The sequence below is a fragment of the Besnoitia besnoiti genome, chromosome II (assembly GCF_002563875.1).
Source record: "Besnoitia besnoiti strain Bb-Ger1 chromosome II, whole genome shotgun sequence".
In the NCBI taxonomy this organism is placed as follows: Eukaryota; Apicomplexa; class Conoidasida; order Eucoccidiorida; family Sarcocystidae; genus Besnoitia; species Besnoitia besnoiti.
This window is the reverse complement of record NC_042357.1, coordinates 1,407,922-1,429,115: the sequence shown is the minus strand read 5'-3', so window position 1 is coordinate 1,429,115 and position 21,194 is coordinate 1,407,922. Positions and strand designations below refer to the sequence as shown.

The 21,194-nt window shown below is 55.9% G+C and overlaps 3 protein-coding genes across 3 annotated transcripts; 1 reads left to right on the top strand and 2 right to left on the bottom strand.

Moving 5' to 3' along the window:
* Nucleotides 1-1,237: 1,237 nt before the first annotated feature.
* On the bottom strand, nucleotides 1,238-7,785 carry BESB_035560 (Ulp1 protease family, C-terminal catalytic domain-containing protein; the record flags this gene model as incomplete). Its single annotated transcript, XM_029362142.1, has 13 exons — nucleotides 1,238-1,273; nucleotides 1,492-1,620; nucleotides 1,903-1,958; nucleotides 2,071-2,177; nucleotides 2,703-2,806; nucleotides 3,185-3,278; nucleotides 3,553-3,587; nucleotides 3,880-3,955; nucleotides 4,299-4,383; nucleotides 4,769-4,838; nucleotides 5,194-5,283; nucleotides 5,735-6,001; nucleotides 6,661-7,785. The coding sequence occupies 13 exons, from the start codon at nucleotides 7,783-7,785 to the stop codon at nucleotides 1,238-1,240; spliced, it is 2,274 nt and encodes a 757-aa protein (XP_029221107.1).
* Nucleotides 7,786-9,308: 1,523 nt separating this feature from the next.
* Nucleotides 9,309-11,111, top strand: BESB_035550 (replication factor a protein 3 protein; the record flags this gene model as incomplete). Its single annotated transcript, XM_029362141.1, has 4 exons — nucleotides 9,309-9,400; nucleotides 9,733-9,845; nucleotides 10,382-10,528; nucleotides 11,002-11,111. The coding sequence occupies 4 exons, from the start codon at nucleotides 9,309-9,311 to the stop codon at nucleotides 11,109-11,111; spliced, it is 462 nt and encodes a 153-aa protein (XP_029221106.1).
* A 1,173-nt stretch (nucleotides 11,112-12,284) lies between these two features.
* On the bottom strand, nucleotides 12,285-20,032 carry BESB_035540 (peptidase M16 inactive domain-containing protein; the record flags this gene model as incomplete). The annotated part of the gene is made up of 10 exons (XM_029362140.1): nucleotides 12,285-12,566; nucleotides 12,889-13,120; nucleotides 13,560-13,684; nucleotides 13,956-14,071; nucleotides 14,419-15,969; nucleotides 16,629-17,548; nucleotides 17,831-17,990; nucleotides 18,467-18,556; nucleotides 19,022-19,145; nucleotides 19,634-20,032. The coding sequence occupies 10 exons, from the start codon at nucleotides 20,030-20,032 to the stop codon at nucleotides 12,285-12,287; spliced, it is 3,999 nt and encodes a 1,332-aa protein (XP_029221105.1).
* Between the last annotated feature and the right edge of the window lie 1,162 nt (nucleotides 20,033-21,194).

Sequence of the window (21,194 nt, the reverse complement as noted above, 5' to 3'; positions counted from 1 at the left end):
TTCACGCGCCTGATGCTGCGTATTCGCCCCGCACGAAGCTGTTCACTCAACCGGTTCGTACGCGCGGCCGGCCGTATCTGTCTTCTCTCGTCACCTTTAAATTGCAGACACATGCACATAATCACGTAGTCAGCTCATATCTACTTACAAAAATCCTAATTTGTGCATATATCTACTTACTTATGCCGTGTGACACTACCAAAGTCTGTCCAGTGGCGCGTATGGCCGCGCACAAGCTCCCTCACTCTGAGAAAGGTCGATTTGCGTGACGCGCTGCCTGCTGCCTGCGACAAGAAATCCAGCTACTCTCTCGAGACGCGCAGTCCGAGGCAGAACGGAGAACCCGCTGCGATATCTGAACCAGACGGAAGCGGACGCCCGCTTCAGCGCGTCGAAAACGACTCAGCACGCGTTGACAGAACTCGAGAAACACGAATCCTAGACCGCGCTACACAGTCACAAATAATTGATTATACATATATATATATATATATATATATATATATACCAAGCGCATATGCGAGGTATTCGGCGCACTTGATGTACGGATATATATATACATACTTTCGCGTATTTTTTTACTGTAACGAATCAGTCCTCAGACAAAACGGGGGTGCCTCGAGCAGCCCCAAACGCAGAAGAAAAGCGGACAAAAAACCGAAAGTGGACAGAATGTGTGTTGACCAGCAGGATGTAGAGGACGAGAGAAACAGCGCCTTGACTCGGAACAAAACAAGTTGTTGTCACAAGATGAAATACGGAGATTTGCTGAACCTTCTCTGTGTCTAAAGCGCAGGGCAGTCCAATACACCAAGCAAACATGCGCACCTGCAAGAGCAAAGAGAATTACGCAGAGCGACGCCCTTGTCTAGGCCTGTCTTAAGAGAAAGGCCGAAAAATATATATATATATATATATATATATATATATATATATATATATATATATATGGTTATGAAAGAGAATCCAGTTCTCGCTATACGTATGACTGTATATATCGAGACAGATCCCCGATGTCAAGCTCAGAGGAGCGTAGGGCAAGACGAGAGGCAGAGTCAGCTTCAGTCGACCAGAAAAAGAATTCCAAGAAGAGCCTCTGAAGTGAACTTGCTCCACGTCTCCGTTTCTCCCTCTCCTCGCTGCGGAGGCTTGACACATGCGCCTTCGTGGCATTCTGCGTTGACCTATTAGTCTGCTCTCTTCGTTCAGAATATCTCTGTTTCTCGCGCCGCAGATATCAAGGATTTAGCTCGCCGCTAACTATTTGCAGCGCCTGCGGGAAGAAAAAACGGACACGCCTTCTTTCTCAAGAAGTTTTTGCCCCCCCCCCCTACCCGCACCCGAGAGCGCTGCAGACCGCCTATGGGAAGAGAGACAGGAGATCGGACTCGGGTATCTACCTCTAGATCGACTGTCATGACATGATGATGTGCCCATGATAAGGAATCCGGAATCAAAGTGGCAACGAGAAGCGAAACAGCAGAGGCTTACCATCTTGGCACGAATCTGAGGAATATTTTTCTGAGAAAAGTCGAAACTCCTTCCGTCGGTGATGCACTCCGCCATCTGGCAGATGAAGACGCCGCAGTCGAATCCGTTCTCCTGCTGCGGCGTATATTTCTGAATAATATAACAGCAAATCTACTCAAACAAGGCTCGTTCAGGGATCATAATCGAAGACGGCCTTCGCCTCTCCGCTCGCGCAGCCCGCCTGCCTTGTACCCCTTGCGCTTTCGTACGTCGCGCTTTAAGCCTGTGATCATGAAGGTACTTCATACGGTAAGATTGCTCAATCTCACATATTACGGTGAACGAGCTTTCCTAACTGAATCTTGTTCAATAAATCTCCGGTTACAACTCTTCTCGGCTGTTTCCTTTTTTTCATTTTCTTCTTTCGCTCACCTCAGACGAGAAGTCCTCGGGAACGAACCACTCTTCCACGTCCTCCAGCGGCTTTCCTGCGAGACGAAAAATGAAGAGTTGAGCAGACAGTGAAGGTGCGTCACTTCCTCGCCTCGCATTCCGAACCTCAAAGTGTGTTTCTCTCGCACGCACACCGAAAAAGCTTACCGCGTTTGTCCAGATGCTCATCTTGCAAATAGCGTCGCATCGTGAGAAACCACGTTTTGTTCTTCCCCCCTAGGGAATCAAAGAAGTAGATCTTTCTCTTCTCTTGCCTGCATGCACCGTGGGTGACCGCAAAGACAGAGTCCACGACTCGCTGCTAAAAAACATCTCCGGAGGGCAAAAAAGCAAACCGAAAGCCCCGTTCCGCTCCGTTTGTCGCTCATCCTCGGCATTCAGATCTGACGACAACTCACAGCGCGCACCGTCGCCCTCGAAAGACCGTAGCCGTGATTCTCAATCCGCTTTGATATGAAAACAGCTATACCACTACCGATGCGGAATAACCCTAATGTAGCACGATACTGAAATCAAACACATTCAGCTGTCGTAAGCAGTCCAGTGGGACGCTGGTGCGCTGCCATCATAAAAAACATGATTCTGCGCACGAAGGCTCCCTCTGCGAGGCTTCTGGCTAAACCGAGGCGGAGTATGAGAAGAGCGTTCCTGCACGCCCACCTGCGGATTCTCAGCCCAGCAGACCGCCAGCGAGACCTGCAGCAGTGAGTCTTTTCTTTTTTCAACTAGCACTTCGGTGGAGACCAGATAAAACTCTACTTCAAAAAAATCAACCTCACCGCATGTCCACAACTCCGAGAGTCCAGTGCAGCCGATTCACATGCAGAGGAACCAAAACGAGATCGACCGCGAAAATGTCAACGTTCTGCCGCTTCGTCCATCTCTGAGCAGACCATAAAATGCGGAATAAAACTCTTTGCAACGGGAAAGCATGCTGCCGTGAGATGTAGTCGTGGAACCATCCGCGCGCCGCTCAAAAAGAAATGCCAAAACAAGACAGACGAACGCAAGCCAGGAATCCACCCAGGCAAGTCTGCGTGTGCCTCTCTATATGTGGATCTGCTTTTCAGCGTCAATATATCTGCCCCTTTCTGTCTCACCGTATTGACAGTCCAAATCTCTTGACACACATACATGCAGGCAAGCGACCAACCACAGCGAAGCGAAAAAACAAATAAACGCATGCAAGGTGCACACGAGTTGGGGTAGAAGAAAGGACAGATCTCGGCGACTGGCGAGTCGCTTGTCGAATTCTTCTCACCTTGACAGAGGCATAGTCGTAGGTGACGTCTGCGCTGTTCCCTCCGGTCAGCTTCGCGTAGAAAAAAGTGTTGAAGAAAAAAATTTTCCAGATCCTAAAGGCAGCGGAGACAGACGCAGACAAGGAGACAGAGTGAATGGTTAGAGTGCACCGAGGCGCAAGGGAAAACCTCAATCAGGAGAAAAAACTCCGCTGATGAGTGAAGCGCGACGGAGACGGAGAGGAGAGGAAGGATTAGGACGCGGCGCAGACGAGAGAACGACGGGGCGATGACGCAGAGGAAGAGATGACACCAAGCGAGGAGGAATTTAAGAACAGGCGGGAGATTTGGGCTTCATATGAGTTGCAGCGTGACCTCGCAAGCTTACTTCTGTCCTAATGCGCGCTGCTTCTCGTTGCGTTCCTGAGGTATTTGGCACAGAGAAGAGAAACGAAACGTGGAAGAGTCTGCTGTCAGGGCAGAAACCCAAGCGCAACTTGAGACGAAAAAACAAAAAATCAATCATGCCAAAGAACGGGAACAGGCGCAGGCAGAGCCAGAAGAAGGGCAGGCGGATGCCGAGGAGAACGAGCGGCAACAAAGACAGGAGACCCGGCGGATGAGTGACGAAAAACCAATCCTTCGGATGCAGGAATGAGACATTGTCATCAAACGTTGCACGCCTCGCCGAGACAGTCTGCACCAGAAAACTCACCTGGAGCATCTGCATGTAGAAATTGATGACCTCGTCGTTCAGCCAGTTCGAGCCGTACAGACACTCCAGCTGTCCCCTGAAGAACACAAAACACAATTTCTTTTCAGAAAGATGAAACCAAAGAATTAGGCCGAAGGAGGGAGACGCGAGCGAGTCACAAGCAGAAAACGTCACCAGCACGAAGCCCGGCTAGGAGGCGAACGCTCTCCCGGGTGACGCGACGCACATCGCGGAGCGTCCGCGCCTCGCTGACTCAATCAACCCGCGTGGAAATATCACAATGACGCACGCGAGCGAGACCAGCGGCTCGCGAGGCAGGGGATCGTGACGCAGAGGAGCGAGAGGAAACAGTACGGCGCGACAGGGAGAGAACGAGACTCGCTAGAGAGCCGCGAGCCGCGAAGAAGGATGACGCTTACGCTGTAAGGCCGATGTTGAACTTGTCGATGAGGACTGCGTTAGGATCTGAGCACCTCAGCAGGGCTTGCGCAGCCACGAGCTCCTCTGGAAAAACACGGAAAACGGCGACATCCGAGTGGATAAACGGGCGCCGCGTTCACTGGCGAGTGCGTGCATGCACTACATATTCCTGTAAAATTTACAGTAATGTTTTAATAGTTTATGAAAAATTATAAAAACTAATTTTTTGTTCAGAAACGACCCGCCGAGGAGACGTCCACACAGCACACAGACGCGCTGAGGAATGCACTTTAGATCGAAGATTTCTGGTTTCTCGACAACGAAAACTCAGCTAAGAGGCTCATTACACATTCGAGACCAAACTGAGAACTACATTCAGGCTTCGCAGGACGGAGAGTCGACGCGAATTCGAAGGAGAATCCTCCAAAAAAAGCAAAGACAGCGAGAGACTTTCTCTCGACATTCTCACCGTCGTCACAGTGCATGGGCGTCTCACGGTTCCACCGCACAGGCACGAGCGGCAGCGGCGGAGGGGGGGGCTGTGAAAAACAAAATAATAACAGAAAAACTCGCCTTCAAATGACAACGCCGGACGACGCATAAGAAGGAGCACACAGAAGGAAACAAGAAGCCAGGACACGCAACGAGAAAAGACAAACACAGAAGGGTTTTCTGCGAGCCGAACGATTCCTTTACCTGCAAATGCACAACGCATCCTTATTTCATCCAGAGAATGTCATGTGCCGAGATATAAAACTCACAAGCCCATACCCTGCACATATATACATATATATACAGGTCTGTATCTCCTAATTAACTAATATACTATTCAGAAAAGTAGGGAACAACAGAAAAAAACAGAAGTTGAAGGACTTGCAAGCGAAGAGAGCCTACCACCTTGAGCCTCGACTGCAGGAGCTCCCTGCGCTGCGCCAGGCCCTCGGTGAGCGTCTTCGCCTGCCGCTCCCGCTCCTTCACCAGTTGCTGAGACGATGAACAAAACGCATGGCAAGAAGGCGGTCAGCGACGAAGACGGGACCCGATACGTAAACGTGAAGCGAGCCCTTGCGCCTCAGGACGGGGGCTGGTGCATTTTTCTGCAGCTCGCTGAGGCAAAGTTCGCTCAATATCAATGTGTGTATTCGCAAAGGACACCTGCGCAGCTAGCGTAGGATCGAAATAACAGAATTTTATTTGTTTGTATGTACATTTCAATATCAACAAGTGGGTTCAACGGGGAACAGTATACGCATACAAATACATATAAATATATATATATATATATACTTTGACAGCTGGGGACACAAGCTTGGAATTTCTATTGAGTCCGACGAGACTTGACCTCGACCTTCGAGCGGCGCACCCCCCTGCGAGAGTGTCCCTCTTGCTTCTGTGTCGCAACTCCTTCCTTGTTCTTGTTCTTTGCGTGAGTTACCAGTTTTTCCTGCAGGGAGATCGTGTAGGCTCGGTAGGCGTCGAGGGGCTTGTGAGCGTCGCGAGCGATGGCTTGGGCGCGGCGTCGCACGTCGGTAAGTAACTCCTGCGTCCTCTGGCTCTTCGCGTGGATTCGCAGCGCCTTCGCCTCTGTGCAAGGCTCATTTCCAGCAGCTGCGAAGGCCGGTGGAACTGAGTTTTCTATCTTGGCTTCGCCTCGCTCCTCGAGAAAGCGAGCAGACGAGGAGACATCCGGGAGGTACGCTCCCTGAAGACGCGGAGAAACATCGGCAGACTGAGCCCTGGGAATGAAAAAAGTCTCAGAAGCAGCCACTTCTGCCGCTCAATTCCACGCGCGTTCTGCGCTTCAGGTCTCTTCGTCGAACTATGCGGTGGACTGCAGACGCGCAGACGAACCACGCCTCACTCGCACGTTGCCTTCAACGCGGAGAACTGAACCCTCCTGCAAGCTATCCTCATCAACGCGTCTGCGGATGTTACCCAGCCCACACGCATATAGATAGAGAAACATATGCATGTATGCATGCATGAAGGTATGCATATGTATATATTTATGTATAGAGTAACCCGCGCGCCATGCACATTGACATCCGGCAGACAGCCCCCATGCAGGTAAGTGTAGAAATGATTGTATATTCGCGAGTCCGTACATATATATAAATATATATATATAAATATATATATATCGCCCGCCACGCACAAAGACGTCCGGAAGAGAACCTCCCTGTATGCAAGTATGTGTAGAAATTTCTGTTCGCGAGTCCGGATGCCAGCATCAGACGGAGAGACTGGCGACGTTCAGAGAAACACGACATCTGTCGCTGTTTTCGGCGTCTCTGCGTGCCACTGGCCTTCGAGAGAGAATCGAGGCGTCGCGGGGTTCTCTGTGCCCGCCTCGAGACCTACCTTGTGCCCTGGTTTCCTGTTTTCCTCTTCCAGCAGCGAAATGAAGGCCTGGCGCCCGAGGCGGCGCTCATCGCCATCTTCCCCTTCCGGCTCCCTTTTCACCCATGTCCCCTCGCCAGCTCGCCCTTCCCCGTGCGCGGTCGCAGCGGGCTGCGTGGAGCCCGAGAGGAGGAAGCGCAGATGAGCCTGCGCCTCCACTGAGACCGACTCCTCGCGCACGCGCACGGCCCCCTCCGCTGCAGACGAAGCGCCGTCCCCTACAGGCGTGCGCCAGCAGCGCGCCTCCGACGAAACCCAGCCTCCCTTTTCGGCGGAAGGGACAGTCGCCAAATTCAACTCCTCCTCAGCTTCCTCGCGCGCGTCGAAAAACTCCTCGCCGCCTCGCGGATACGCGCACGAGACTGTGGCGATCTCCGCGGATCTCTCCCCCGTAAAACCTCGTGCTGGAGTCCCGACGGGTGCGCGACGAGAGGTTCCCCAGTCGCGCGTTTCCCAGGACTGCAGAAAAGCGGAGACCGGCGCGTCGCCTCGCGCCCCTGCCGAGTGCGGCGCAGGTGCATGCACGCCCGTGGACGAAGCGAGGCGGTTGGCGGGCTGGAAAAGGGGGTGGCGATGCTGTTTAAAGACGCCAGGAGGGATGCGTGGCTCTCGAGCTAGTGCAGAAAACTGTGACGGGCGAGAGGAGGCGTGATGAGCCAGCGGCCGCTCGCCGTCGGCCGCGTGCGCGCGGGAGGAAGCGAAGGGCGTCGCAGATGCGAAGTGAGAAGAAGCTTCCCTGCCGCGGCAAAGGCCCGCAGACGCGGCGACGGAGTCATCCGAAGGAGGCGACGGAGAAAAAAACGAAGAGCAGAATGAGGACGGGCTGCGCAGACCCGACGTGCCTGTGGAGGCGCTGCGGCGAGAAGAGGGCAACCAGCGCGAAAAAGAAGAGGCAGAACAGGAGCTGAGCAAAACTCTGCTTGCGCAGGAGGAAGGCGGCGGGTACTCCGTGCGCGGCGCTTCTGCGCAAGAGCTGGGGAACGGAGGGGAAGACGCGGCGCTGGCGGAAGCGCAAGAAGCGAGAGAGAAGGGAGTGAAAAGCGGCTCGGGGCCTCTCTTAGTCGCCGGCGGGATGTCGATGTCCATCTTGACGGAAAATTTACATGGTTAAAGCACTCCTGCAGCTCGATTCACACAGATCCTCCAGCAGCCCACACTCCATGAAGTTATCGTAAAATATATATATATATATATATACATATGTTGTATTTATATAACCTATGTATGTATATATATATATATATATATATATATATATATATATATATATATATATATAAATGTATATATTGCAGAGAAAGAGAGGACGCAGTTCACGCTGACGCAAGGAGACAATGGGAGCGCCACAAACTTTGATACGGAAGAAAATAAAATCCCTTTTTTCTGCGGCTCGTCTGTCCTCGGTCAACTACGTACAGTGTGTGGAGCGAATGTCCGTTGAGGTTCGCGAAGAAGGCAGATGATGCGCCACGACACGACGAGAACTCTTCCCCAGGCCTCGCTGATTCGAAGCAGTTTGAGCTTAGAAGAAGCGCCCAGCCAACGCCTCCGAAAACGGCTTTCCGTGCGAGGCGCCTTCGTCTTCTTTTGCCCGCGGAAGAAAGCGATCTCGCGGCGAAGTTTTGATGGTGATAGTAGCCCACCGCGAGCGCCGAGACACACGAGAGGAGACGCCGGCGGCGAAAGCGTATCGACGAGAATAAACGTCTGGAAGACACATTCACGAGGAAGCCCCTCTCCAAACAAGAGCCTTGAATGACGCTCTCCTCACTTACGGAAAGGAAAACACGCCGGAGGAGGAAGAGAATAAGAGAGCGAATAGGCGGTTGGCATGCTCAGACTTTTCTCGTTTCGCATGCGCAAATGCGGCTGGTTCTTTCCTTTTCGCAATTTTACTCGTGACCTTAAGATTCTTTCTCGCGCGTAGTGCATGGACTTAGACAGTCAGATTTCAAATACATCTACCAAGTTCGGACCAGGAGACATTCAAAGACAGTTCGCGCTGGTGGACGACTACCTGCGGAAAAGGCGCACATGCGTGCGCCTGCGTCGATGCCCCGTCGTGTGTGCAGAGGGCGTCTGGAATCTCTTGATTTTCTCTTGTCTTGTCTTGTCAGTTCCCTGAGTCGCCCACTTGAAGCGTTGCGGAAGACAGAAAAGCCTCGAGGTTTCTCTCGCCGAGACGCACGGAAGATGCTGCGGCTTGTTATGTGCCAGATACCTTGAGGCGTACATACACTGGGCTTCTGTGCGCGGTTTTGCTTCGTTTCTCTATCCTCTTCTTCCCGTCAGTCTCCATCTTTTCACGTCGCTGAGCGTTTTCCTTTCTCCAGCCTTCCTCCTTTCTCTTTTCGTCCGACTCTCGCGTTCCGTTCTTCCTCCCATTTTCTCCTCCGTCTGCCTCGAGTTCTCTGCTGGCGCCGTCGTTCTCCTGTCCTGGCCTCACGCTGCTCTACGTCCCCCTTCTGCCGTCTTCAGGCTTCTTCTTCAGCACTACGTCTTCCTTGCCCCCCCTTTCTGTCTCCTCTTTGTCGCCCTGGCGTTGCTCGCTGCCTTTTCTTTCTTCCGTTGAGTCTCTATTTCGCGTCCTCTCGCCACGAAGCTGCAAAATGATGTACGGAGGCATCTCTGACCCTTCTGCAGCGTTCGGCGCTGGCGGCTACCAGACTTCTTCGCGAGGAAACGAGACGAAAATCTATCGGTGAGAACAAACGTAACCTTTTCTTTTTTAGCACCGAAGGCTGTTCCTCTAGAGAGAGTCCTGTCATCTCAAAGGGACTTTATTTGGGTCGTAGTTGTCTTCTAGAGGCGAATCGGCATGTGTGCTTTCTCGTACTCTGCAACCGAAGAATCAGCTTCCTCTACTGCTTCGCTTCTACGCGTTTTCTTTCTTTCTGGTTTCTCTTAACTCGCCTCTGCGTCTCTCCGATTCCTGCCTGCTACTCTCGCGAGCCCCTACGCACAGCTCGGTTACAAGGAGCGTTTGAGGCGCGTTGAGGCCTCTTCGAGAATCTGGATGTCTCTGTTCTCCAGGTTGACGAACGGCAAATACCTCAGTCGATATGTGAACGAGCCAGTGCGTCTTATTGGCCTGTTTAAGGGCCTCGAAGACAACGGCTTCCGCCTCATCTTCACTACGACAGACGGTAAGGCACGCACCTGAAATCTCATCGCGTTACTGTCATCTCTGTTCTAAGCATTTCTTCTCGCTTCGTTCTTCCTGAACTTTATCTGCACAATGTCCCTACTGTGTTTTCCCCGGCCTGCTCCAGGCTCCTTTCCTCACCGTCGTCAATCCTTGCTTGGTGGGCGCTTGTGTCCTTCGGTGGCGTCCAAGGCTTGTGCCCACTTCTGTCGCTTTCGTCTTCGTCTGTTGTTTCCTTCGTAGTGACTGTCTTGGGCTCCGTCGCATTCGCAGCTCGCCCAGCTCTCGCAGTGTCCGATTTTGTCTTCTCCTCCGACCCTGCGGACTCGAACGCGCGCCGCCTCTGCTTCTACGTGGCTGTGGCGCAATGTGCGGCGTTTCTCGTGTCTCTTTCTACCTCTCCAGGTCTTCCGCGCGTCCTATGCTGGGACAGCCTCGCGTGCGGAAGACGGTGCGCATTCAGCGCTCACCCGTGCTGCAAGCGCGGCGTGTTGGAGACGCCTTTTTGCCGCGTTCTTTGTGCTGCTTGCCTCGCAGGGGTGACAGTTTCGTGCTCTCTGGCGCGATCCGTCGCCCAGGACGCGGCGACTCAGGACAGAGTCGTCGTTGTGTGCGGCGTGCTTTCCTCGGTGTCTCCGCCACAGCTCGCCCAAGGCTTCTTCACTCCCTTGGGAAACGAGCTAAGTCCGTCGCACACGTCTTCGCATGCGCACCGAAGCGAGAGAGCAGAAGTTGACCAGCGCCAGGCTAGGGTTCCTGTTCCGCAGCTTTCTGCCGGACGAACGACGCTCTATGCGCCGGCTCCCCAGTCGTAAAGAACTCGGCCGTCTGTCTCACGTAACTGGAGTCATGTTCGGACTTTTGCGGACACTGATGTCTTTGTTGAGAAGAGGGTCTAGGGTTCACGCATGAGCGGGGAGCCTCTTTTAAGTTCGCCTGAATCGTATGCTGTGTGCGGCTGTCGAGCGAAAAAAAGGCCTGCTGATCTGCTCAGGTCCTTCATTTTTTCGAGGCAGCTTTTTATCTCCAGTCGCGCGCGCGCCTGGGCTGCACGGGTTCGTCTTTTCGGTGTGCAGCAGGCGTCTCGCGCTTTCCCGGGCGCCCTGTCATTCTTCTCTCTGTTTTCTCCCTGTGGTTTCTGCTTGTTTTCTGCGCAGATGCTGAGCAAGCAGACGAGGTTGTCGCCGTAGCGCACCACGATTTCTTCTCGCCGTTTTACCCTCCCTCTGCAACGGACGCGGCTGTGCGGTCATCCGAGGCGCGATGAGCGCGTGGCGACCCAGGCCGCGCGGAACTTCTGTTCTCCGGGCTCGAGCGGGAGAGAAAAGACAGCAAACTCCGGCACTGGCTGTGAAGTTGAACGGTAAAGATAGGAAGTCCGCCTGCACTCCGCAGAGGCGCAGGCGGCGGCGCGCGACGCATCTGGACTGCCGCAGGCGGACTCATAGGAGCCAGAAGCGGGCTGTTCTCTTCTCCGATTCGTCTGCTGCTCTCCTCACGAAGAGCCCGTGGAGGCGTCCCGTAGGTGTGACCCTCGGTAGCCGTATAACTCCCGCCGCGCCGAGCTTTTCGCGGGCAAGGAGTGGAAGAAGCGGTATTGCTAGTGTCTCTTCGTTTTGCGTCATCGCTGGAAGGGCACGCAGAACTCCTGCTTTGATCAACCTTTCGCGAGACAAACACTTAGTGCATGCAGCCCTCCCACTGTCTTTTGCGCCGTATCGAGGCGACGAAATTCCAGTTGTATTTCATTCTAGTATGAGTCTCTCGTGTGACTTTTCTCGCGGTCTTATGCGTGAGTTCCGCACCGTTCCCTTTGTTTTTAAGGCTCTTGCGTCTGGAGGCTCCTTTCCCTTTCGTCGCGTGTGATGCTCGCTTGCTGCAACGTATCTCCGTCATCTCTCTCTGTTCCGGTAAAACCCCAAATTTTTTGAAAACCTTCACAGCACGCCCCAGCAGCGAGGCCTCACGACGCCGCCCCTCTCGCACCGTGTTTGTTTTGATTGCCTTCGGGATTCTCTTGTCGCTTCCTGCGTTAGCCCCGATGGGAAGCTCACCTGCATGCAGTCTCCCAGTAGACAGCCGACAAAAGGCCTCAGAAGCCGTTCAACCATGCACGGGGTTTGCGTCGTCCTTCACGTGAGCCAGTCAGGTACTTTTATATTTATTTATATATTCGTATGTGTATATTTCTACATGTTGACGCCCTCGTGGGCACACAAGGGGGACAACGTTGAGCGCATGCAAAGGACTTCCTCCCAAAGTGCGGACGCACGCAGAGGCCTCGTGTGCACGCACATGCGTCGCCGTTCCCGGTTTAGTCTGAGCCGCACGACGCGGGAGGCCCGCGCGACGACCGGGCTGCGGGAGTCGGCAGCTGCGATGCGTTTCGGCGCTTCTGGGCTGGCGCCGATGCGGAAACCGCGACAACCTCGCGGCGTCTCTAGTGTGCGCAGTGCGATCCACGCTCGTGGCCGCCGCAGCATTGGTCTTCTTCATCCGCATCTTCGTCATCGTCGTCTTCGTCTTCTTCATCGTCATCGTCATCGTCGTTTTCGTCGTCGTCTTCGCCGTCCTCTCCGCTTTCCGCAGCCTCTTCTTCCTCTTCGCCCAGGTCGCTCAGCTTCTCGCCCGGCGCCAGCTGCAGGCTGCGCAGCGTGCCTTCAGTCGGCACTGCCTCGACTTTGATCTTCGCGGCCTCGAGCTCCTTCACGGTTCCCTCCACCTGAACGCGCCGCCGCAGCCAGACACCACCGCGCAGGCAAAGAGATCTACGCGCGCAGGCGAGAAAAACGATACTCAGATAAAAATTCAAGCACACATACCTCCATGCATATATCTAAGCGTGTATGTATACATGCAAGTATGGATATGTGTCTATGTGTGTACGTCTGTATATACATGCGTATGTATATATATATATGCATATATGTATATATATATATATATATGTACGTAGCTTCTGGTGGATCAGGCGTGGCTTCGCGCTCCGCGTGTCGTGCCTTTGTCTGCGGATCGTTCGCCTGTGTATTACACGGGTCCCCCACCTTCTTTTTGTTTGTCACGATGCAGACTGTGCCGCCGACGCTCTCGCGCTCCTCCTCGGAGCCAGTAAGCGCGAGGACGATGGCGTGTAGGTACGTCTGAGCGGCCGCCTCGACTTCCTCCGCTGTCGTCGCCGCCACCGCCGCCAGCATGCGGCGATTTTCGTCACGAGAGCGACCGCGCAGAGGCCAGACGAGCGACTGAGCGGCCTGGCAGCTCTGCGTTTCTTCGCGGCTGGGCTCAGACGGAAAAGAAGACGCCACACATATACATACATATATTTACGTATTTATATGTATCATCAGATGGCGAGCGAGGCGGCGCAGAGGGTGCCGCGGGAGACAGCGGGTTACGCGTAGTGCATGCCACCAGAAAGACACGAAAGGAGACGATGGCGAGAAAGAAAGAAAATCGAGAGACAGAGAGGCATGGCTGTCTGTGCAGGCAGACCGGACGATGAGACGTCCCGCGCGCGGCAGTGCTGCCTGCGGAGTCTGGCTCGTAGCAAATCGAAAGACGAGCGGCTCCAGCGAGAGGCTGGAGTGATTTCTGGCCTTCGCTTGGCTATTCAAACGCGCGCGTGCAGCAGCAACCACGCCGACAAAAAAGCATGCGGTGAAAAAAACGTGTGGAGAAAAACGCGTGCGGAGTGACCAAGCGCTCGGGTGCTCACCTGACGATGGAGAAGAGCGTGCCGCACTTTCCAGCGACGATTTCTTCGTCGGAGAAAATACGTGCACCGGACTCCTTCGAGGCCTTCACTCGACTCTCGAAGGCGTCCACCACGGCCCTGGCGGCCTGACGAAAAAGAAAAGAAAATGGTGAAAAACAAGAGATCGAACCCTGTCGTGTGCATCCTTTCCGAATAAGGCTGCTCGTGCTGGCGCGGATTCGACCCTTCCGCACCACGAAAAAACGGAAATAACTACTCTGCTTTCGTGTGACTGTATGCGCGCAAGCGCGCTCTAGCTTCAGGGGGGAAGTCTGCGACCTCCGCGCGCAGTCTAGAGGCGATTTGCCTTCGATTCGTGCCGCGACTCTGAAATTCGAGCTCTCCCTCTTCGCTTACCGCCGCCGGATTCGTGGCTGGCGACAGCCGCAGCGTGAGCTGCCCCTGCCATGGCGAGTAGGACAGGTCGCAGCCGTACGCAAAACCTGCGCCGCGCACGGTGCGAAAGAGGAGCCCTGTAGCAAAAATCCACACACACAGCAAGACATACACAACTAGATACACACATGAATATATAGATATAAATAGATATACGTGCATATATATGTTTGCTTGTACGTGGTGAATATGTAACTCCACATCTATTTACACCTGTCTTTATCTATCTCTACCTCTGTCTCTACCTTCATCTCTATCCATCCATCTATCTATGCAGGTAGATAGACGGATATATACAAATAGACAGATACACATCGGTATACAGAGCGATTCCATGCTCCCTCGGGCATTCCGCCGAGGGGCGGCGCATGCACACGCGTCTGCTGTGAGGCGGTTGTCTCCTGCGCGGCTTCGCGCGCCGCACCTTCCATCATGGAGCAGCACTCAGCCATGACGGAGATCGCGGCGAGCTGCTCGTTCTCGTAGCCGACGGGCGCCTTGACCGACACGAGCACGTGGCCAGAGTCGCTGCTGCCGATGCCGCAGGCGAGTCGCCAGGTCTTTCCTTCTCGCGCGTCGGCTTCTTCCTCCGCTGCGCAGGGCCCGCCGGCGAAGATGTTTGCCGCGGCGGACGGCTGGACGTTCAACACCTCCGCGACGGGAGCGAAGCGCTTGCTGCGCCCCATCCGCGCCTCGCTGCGTGGCTGCTGCGCGTCCTTCGCGCAGCCCGCGGCGTCGCCGGCGCCGCCCGCCTGCGAGCTCAGCGGCAGCTGAATCAGCTTGGGGCGGTCGGCAGCCAGCAGCCCCTCCAGGGCGCTCCAGGGTTGCTGCCAGTTCGCCGGGAGCTGCGCGAGGTCGGCGACGACGTGGACGCAGAAGCCGGCCTGCTGGAAGAGTCGGCGGTAAACGCGAACGAGCGTCTCAGTCGCCGCGCGCAGGTCCCGCTGCATGCGCTTCATGGCGGCGAGCTGCTGGCCCCAGCCGCAGGCATTGGGCACCGAGGCGCGCGAGTAGCGCAGGCCGTTCTCGAGCTGCTGAACCAGGAACTTGGCTGAGCGCTTTTTGCGCACCAACTGCTTCAGGTGGCGCTTGACATGCACTGCCACGCGGCGACTCTCGATCTGCAGGCCACAGAGGACGCCAAACACCAGCGCGAGCGCCTGGTAGTACCTGTCCGCGGGCGCGGTGACGGAGAGCGTGAAGAGGTCGCACAGCAGCGACGCGGAGCCCGCGCCTGCGCCGCTGTCGGCGTAGAAGCCGAAGCCGGCCGCATTCGAGGTCGTGTGCGCGAACAAGAGCTGCGTCAGCTTCTCGTAAGAGACGCGCACGTACCCGTCGGGGCAGGCGTCTGCTGCTACGCCGTCGCCTGCCGCCGGCGCGGGCGCCGCGGGCGCGAGATCGAGCAGCGCCGCCAGCGAGGCGGGGAAGAGGACGTCGCACTCAAAGATAAGGTCGGCGAGCAGCAGCAGCGCCTGGCGCTCGTGGGCCGTGAGCGACTCGGGCAGACGCGACAGCAATTTGATCTGCACGAAGTCCGTCGCCTGCGCGTCGAGCTGCAGAAGAAAGGGCAAGTCGGCGATCGCGGCCTCCGCGCCCCGCTGCTGTTGCGGCTGCTTCTCCGCATCGGCTGCCGGCGCGTTCGCAGGTTCGTCTGGCGCGTCAAAGTTGGTCAGCGGCGCCTTGGGGGGAGGAAGACGCGGTCGATGCTCGCCACGGGGACCGACAGGAGCACCTCCTGCGGCGGAGGCTGTTTTTGGCTCTCCTTGATGGCCTCGATGGCCTTCGTCAACTCCTCCAGGTTCGCGTCGCCGATCCTCTCCCGCAGCGCCGCCTCGCGCGCCTTGTCTTCGCGATGCAGTTGACCCGACAGCGACGTGCTTGGGTAGCATGTCACGCCAACTGAGGAAGCGGCCGCAGACCGCGCATCGCCGAGGAACCAGCGACGCAGCTCCGCGCGCCAGAAGGACTCGGGCTTCTGCGAGAGGGAGTCCACAACTGACGCCAAGTCGAGGAACTTTTGCAGGTCGTCGGGGTTCGTGTGGTTCACAATGTACTCGTTCAACAGCTCAGCCACTGAGACGCAGACAAGGAACATGGGAAAGGGAGGGGCACATATATGCATACATGCTTGCATACATATACATATATATATATATATATATATATATATATATATATGCATATATAGATATATACATACATGTATATATACGTATGAATACGAGAGCGACATGCACAGCAAACAACGTACGCCAACCCGATCACAGGCTGCGTATTGAAGCGCCAGCATGCAACAGAGATCAGTTACCTGCACATACGCATATGTATATAGGAAGATATAGATATGCATAGAGGTATAGATATTGTGATAGCTACAGATGATGATAGAGGTATAGAACATCGACATGCGTAGCGCTTGCCGCGGGCCGATGACGGAGGAGTGTCACAACGGCCTCCCACGACTCACGCTGCTCTTGCTCTGGCGGCATACCCTCATACATACATATATATACGCGACTACATACGTACATATATATTCACGTGTCTATGAATAAGCGTGCGACTGATGTGGACAACGGGACACATAAGAGAGAAATATGCACAGCGGTAGACTGCGCCAGTTGGAGATCTCACTGGTGTCGTGTGGGCTGGTTTCCAGCGCGCGGTAGAACTGGAGGAGTTCGCGTCTCAAGAGCGTGCGGATTCTGGCGAGGTCGAGGGGACCGTCAGCTTCTTTGGCGATGAGTTCTCGCATGCGCTTCCCGACGGCCTCGAGCTGGCTGGATTCCGCGCCGCCCGCCGTCACTTCTTCGCGTGCGGCGTCCTCTTCGTCACGCCCTTCCTCGCGCTTCTGCTTCTTGCAGGCGCTCTGCCCCCCCAGAGTCGCGCCGTCGGCACCGCCCGGAGAGGCGCCGTTCTTCGCGGCCTGCGCGGCGGCGGCGGGTTTGGCGTCGAGGAGGCGGACGTCGGCGGCCTCCAGGAAGAAGGAGGTCACTTTGAAGTTCTCCGAGGAGAAGTCCACGCTCGCGCAGACGGGGTCGTCGCACTGGACGAGTGCGCGCTGCAGCGGCGCCACGTTACCCTCGGAAAGGTAGCTGCCGAGGATGTCGACGGCCTCGCGCGCCTCCACGTCCCCCCACGCAGGCCCGCGCCACGCCAGCGCCACCCGCCCGCTCTCTGCGTCGTCGGCTGGGAACGCCACGCGATGAAACGCCGCTGAGGAGGACGCGCTGTCACCTGCCGCGCTGCCACATGCCGCGTCGCCGCCCGCCCGCGCAGCCGGAGCCGCGAAGTTGCGCGCGTCAGTCCAAGGGCGCGACCCGGAGAAGCCCAGGAGGCGCTCGGCGTGCTCAGGCGCACCCACCGCCGCCGCAATCGCCGCGTCGAGCGCCGCCGTCGTCGCTGAGGCTGCGGAGCGACGCGCCGGTGGCTGCAGCCGCGCCTCCTCGATCTTCTCCACCGCGTCGCGCACCGTGCGCAGAAGCAGCGCGCCGTCAAAGATACCAGTGAAAATCAACGACAAGTTGCTCCACTTGTAAAAGTTCTTGTGAAATCTGAGCCCACAAACACAAAAAAAGAGGGAAAAAAACTGGGCATGCGTTCACATGCATATATATATATATATATATGTATGTCTGCCTCGGTAACGGGGCAGCGACAGTCGAGGTGGGAATCCGTCGGCTTCACGGGCGCATTTGCAGGGCTCGCAGAGACGCGGGAGAAACTCAAACGGCCAACGATAAGACAGACAGCGACCTGTGGTAAAAACCGCGACAATGCGAGGGCCTTCGCTCTCTTCTCAAGCGATCTGCGGTCTCGTTTCGAAGCTGACGCACTCGCGAACGCGTTCAATGGAAGTTCGGCGGATTTGCTCCATGAGTCCGCCCGTCTCGTAGCGGTAGCCGCTCTCGCCCGGATAAAGCAGCTCAACCAGTTTGCGATACAGCACCGACGAGGCCTGGCGCTCGCGCGCCTCCATCTCTGAGTACACGACCCCTGCGAGGCGAAAAACAAAACGCTTTCAAATCGTCCAGGGAACGTCGCGAACACCTCGCGACGGCCGACACAGAGGAAAACAACGAACTCTACCACAAGACACAAATATGTGCATTTATACATAGGAAGAACGAGCACGCATCCAGGTTGGTTACACATATAGAGCCATCTATCTATCTACATATATATATGCATATGCATGTATACACCCATGCATATCCAAAGATATATATAGATATACAGATAAATTGGCAGCTGCGGCAGAAGCACGCGAAACTCCCCGACTGTGGATAGTGACGCGTCGGCGAACGAAAGGCAGACGGCAAAGCAGCATCGCTCTGTGGTTTCGAGGGACCGAGCTGCCTGCGGGCCTGCACTTCCGTCAGATGACACGGTGAGGGGGCTGGCGCGTGATGAAGGCGTTTCGAAAAGGAAGCGGAGCGAGACGACGCAGAGGCACGACGAACGCGGCTTACCTGCGCTGCCAGCCTCGCGCGTCAGGTGGTGAACTTCGGTTTTGAAGGCGTTCTCCTGAAGCGTCGGCAGCATCAGGTGATCGAGGTAGACTGCAGCAAGCCCCACGACACAAATACAGCGCGCAAGGGAGGGTCTCCGCAGCGAGAGGAGTTCGCGCGGCGTGGCGTCATCGCGACATCCGCGTCAAGTTGCAGGCGACACCGATAGGCGCCAGAGAGCCGCGCCTGAGCACCCTAAAGCCCTTCTGAGAGGCACAGGTCTGTCTCTACGGTAAAGGTATTCGCACGTGCGTCTAGGCTCAGCGGATGAGAGAGAGAGCCACACAGGCAGAGCGAGCAACGGAAAAGACTGAGAAGGAGAGTTGAGAGAAGCTTTCCGTTCTACGCACGGAGTGCCCGCGGCGAGTCTTTTAACGCCACGAGGCAGGCCCGCGCCGACTGCGAGGACTGGCTTCCGGTTAACCGCCTCCGCTGGTGCACCAAAGCTATCAGAAGCAGCATGTTGAGTAAGTCGGACACGTGTGAGATAAGCTGTTTTTCTTCTACGGACCCTACCCGGCAAGAGATTCAGAAGTCCCTCGCTTCCCGCCGTTGTGAGTGTGTACGTGGTGTGGTCGGTCGCCGTCCACGCGTTCGTGCCTTGCGAGAGGCAGCGGTTGGCGAGGAAATCCAACACGCCCTGCGGAAACGGAAAAAAAACTCCCCCGCAGTCGAGACCACACGCGAGAAAGGACGCAGTGCGCAGCGAGCGGAGGCGCCACACGCCGCGAGCACTCATGCGGCGACACAGGGAGAGAAATCCGCACCAAACAGAGAAAGTGAGGTCACGGGGCCAAAGGCCAACTCCACTTGAGGCAGAAACACGAGAAGAAGCCGCAGGTCTGAGAAGGAGCGAGGAGAGAGAAGCGAACTTGTCTCGAGGCAGCAGACGCGCCAGCACATGCGCCTGCGGCTCTCGAAGGGCGCCACATGTGCATGCAGAAGTGACTAAATAACTATAAATAAAAACAACGTTCTACGCAGAACCGGGCACTCGCGACCATCCGGCTCGCGTCCCCGTCTGCCCACTCTCCAGCCGGTTCGGGACAAACGCGACAGCTGCAGCATATCCGCACGCCGCGGAGACCTCTTTGTCTGTCTTGCGCGCGTTTTGTTGTTTGTTCTTACCTTGTATGGATAGCGGCGGCTGCCTAGGAAGACGAGATGCTCGAGGGTGTGCGGCAGGCCTTCGTCAGTGTGCGCCTCGGTGGGGAGGGTCGCGTACAGGTTGCATAGAGGCGAGGCAATGCGGCAGACGAGGACTCTGAGCTCCGTGTGGATGCATCTCCATTCTTGGATGCAGATGGCTTTGAGCGAAAAGTGCTGGACGAGCTCGAACCCGAGCGCCTTGGCTTCCGCTGCGAGGTCGTTCCCCGAGCCCTGCGCGGCGTCCTCTCCAGCCGTCTCCGCGGCGGCCATGCACACGCAGCAGGGCGCGGAGACACTCGGCGAAGGCGGTCGCGGAAAGACCGACGCGGCGTCAGACGCAGACGCCGAGGCGTCGAAGGTCCCCGAACGAGGCGTCATCGTGAAGCGCGGAGCTGGGGAGAGGCTCAAGAGCAGCGCGCTCTACCGGGACGGGCGAGATCTGGCGCGAAATCGACAGAAAAGGCCAAAGCAGAGGCGACGAGCCGGAGGCGAGGAGACAGGACGACGCGGAGCTGCGCGGAGAGACCGGCAGGGAGAGAAAAACAGCACTCAGAGCGCTGAAGACAGGCCTACGGAGTGAAGAACAGCCGTGAGACGTTCTAGACCAAGACGCGAGAACAGAGAGAGGCAGCTCGAGGAAGCAGAGGACAGAATAAAGACGAGAAGAAGAATCGACGGGACGAGCAGCTAGTGGAGATACAGTAGGGCAGAGCTGGCGAACCAACTGAGGACAGAAAATGCCTGAAAACCGGGGTGAGAAACCGAAGACTGCACCTCGCGTCTTTGAAAGTGCGAGGAAGGAGCCGAGAGGAAAGTCAGAGCCAGAGAGGGCTCTCGCGAGAAAACAGTGGAACTCGTCGGCGCACACACGCTGACAGTCGTCAATGCCTGGCAACCTCAGCGAGACAAAAGACGAGTTTAGCCTGGCGAAAGCAACAGGTTCGACTTCGACTGAGCGGAGATAGACGTATTGAGAACGCGTGCGACAGGAAAGACACAAGTTGACGTAAAAGATGAAGAAGAAGGCAAAACTTACTTCCACTTGCGGACCTCTCTGCACGCGGAAGGATTTGCGCGCGGTGCATGGGCGACGAGCGGACAAACGCGCGCGCATGCACACTGCGTGAGGCGAAAACGTCGATCCAAGGCAGAGCAGCTCACGGGGCGAAACCGACCGTAAACAAACACACCCTTATTTCTGCTTCTGTCGCTCGCCGTGATTCAGGCATGTCGGTTTTCGGCTGGGTGTCCATACATGAGAACGAACCCTGAACCCGTTTCGCTGCGAGACTGGGTCAGCGACTTGCTCAACGACAGCGCGCAGAAGGAGTTTCCTCATTAGTTTGTCTCGTGTCTGGAAACCGGAAGCTTTCACGCTTTCTTGCAACGCTCTAGAGGACGCTGGACCCTCTTGATTCCCGACATCGACGCTGAAGCCCTCCTTTGGCGGCCGTGTGTTACGTACGTCACGTCTACGCAGCAGTAAGCACGGCATCCTCTGCCCGGGTCTTCTTGCCGACGAGGCCCTTCCTTTGCGTTG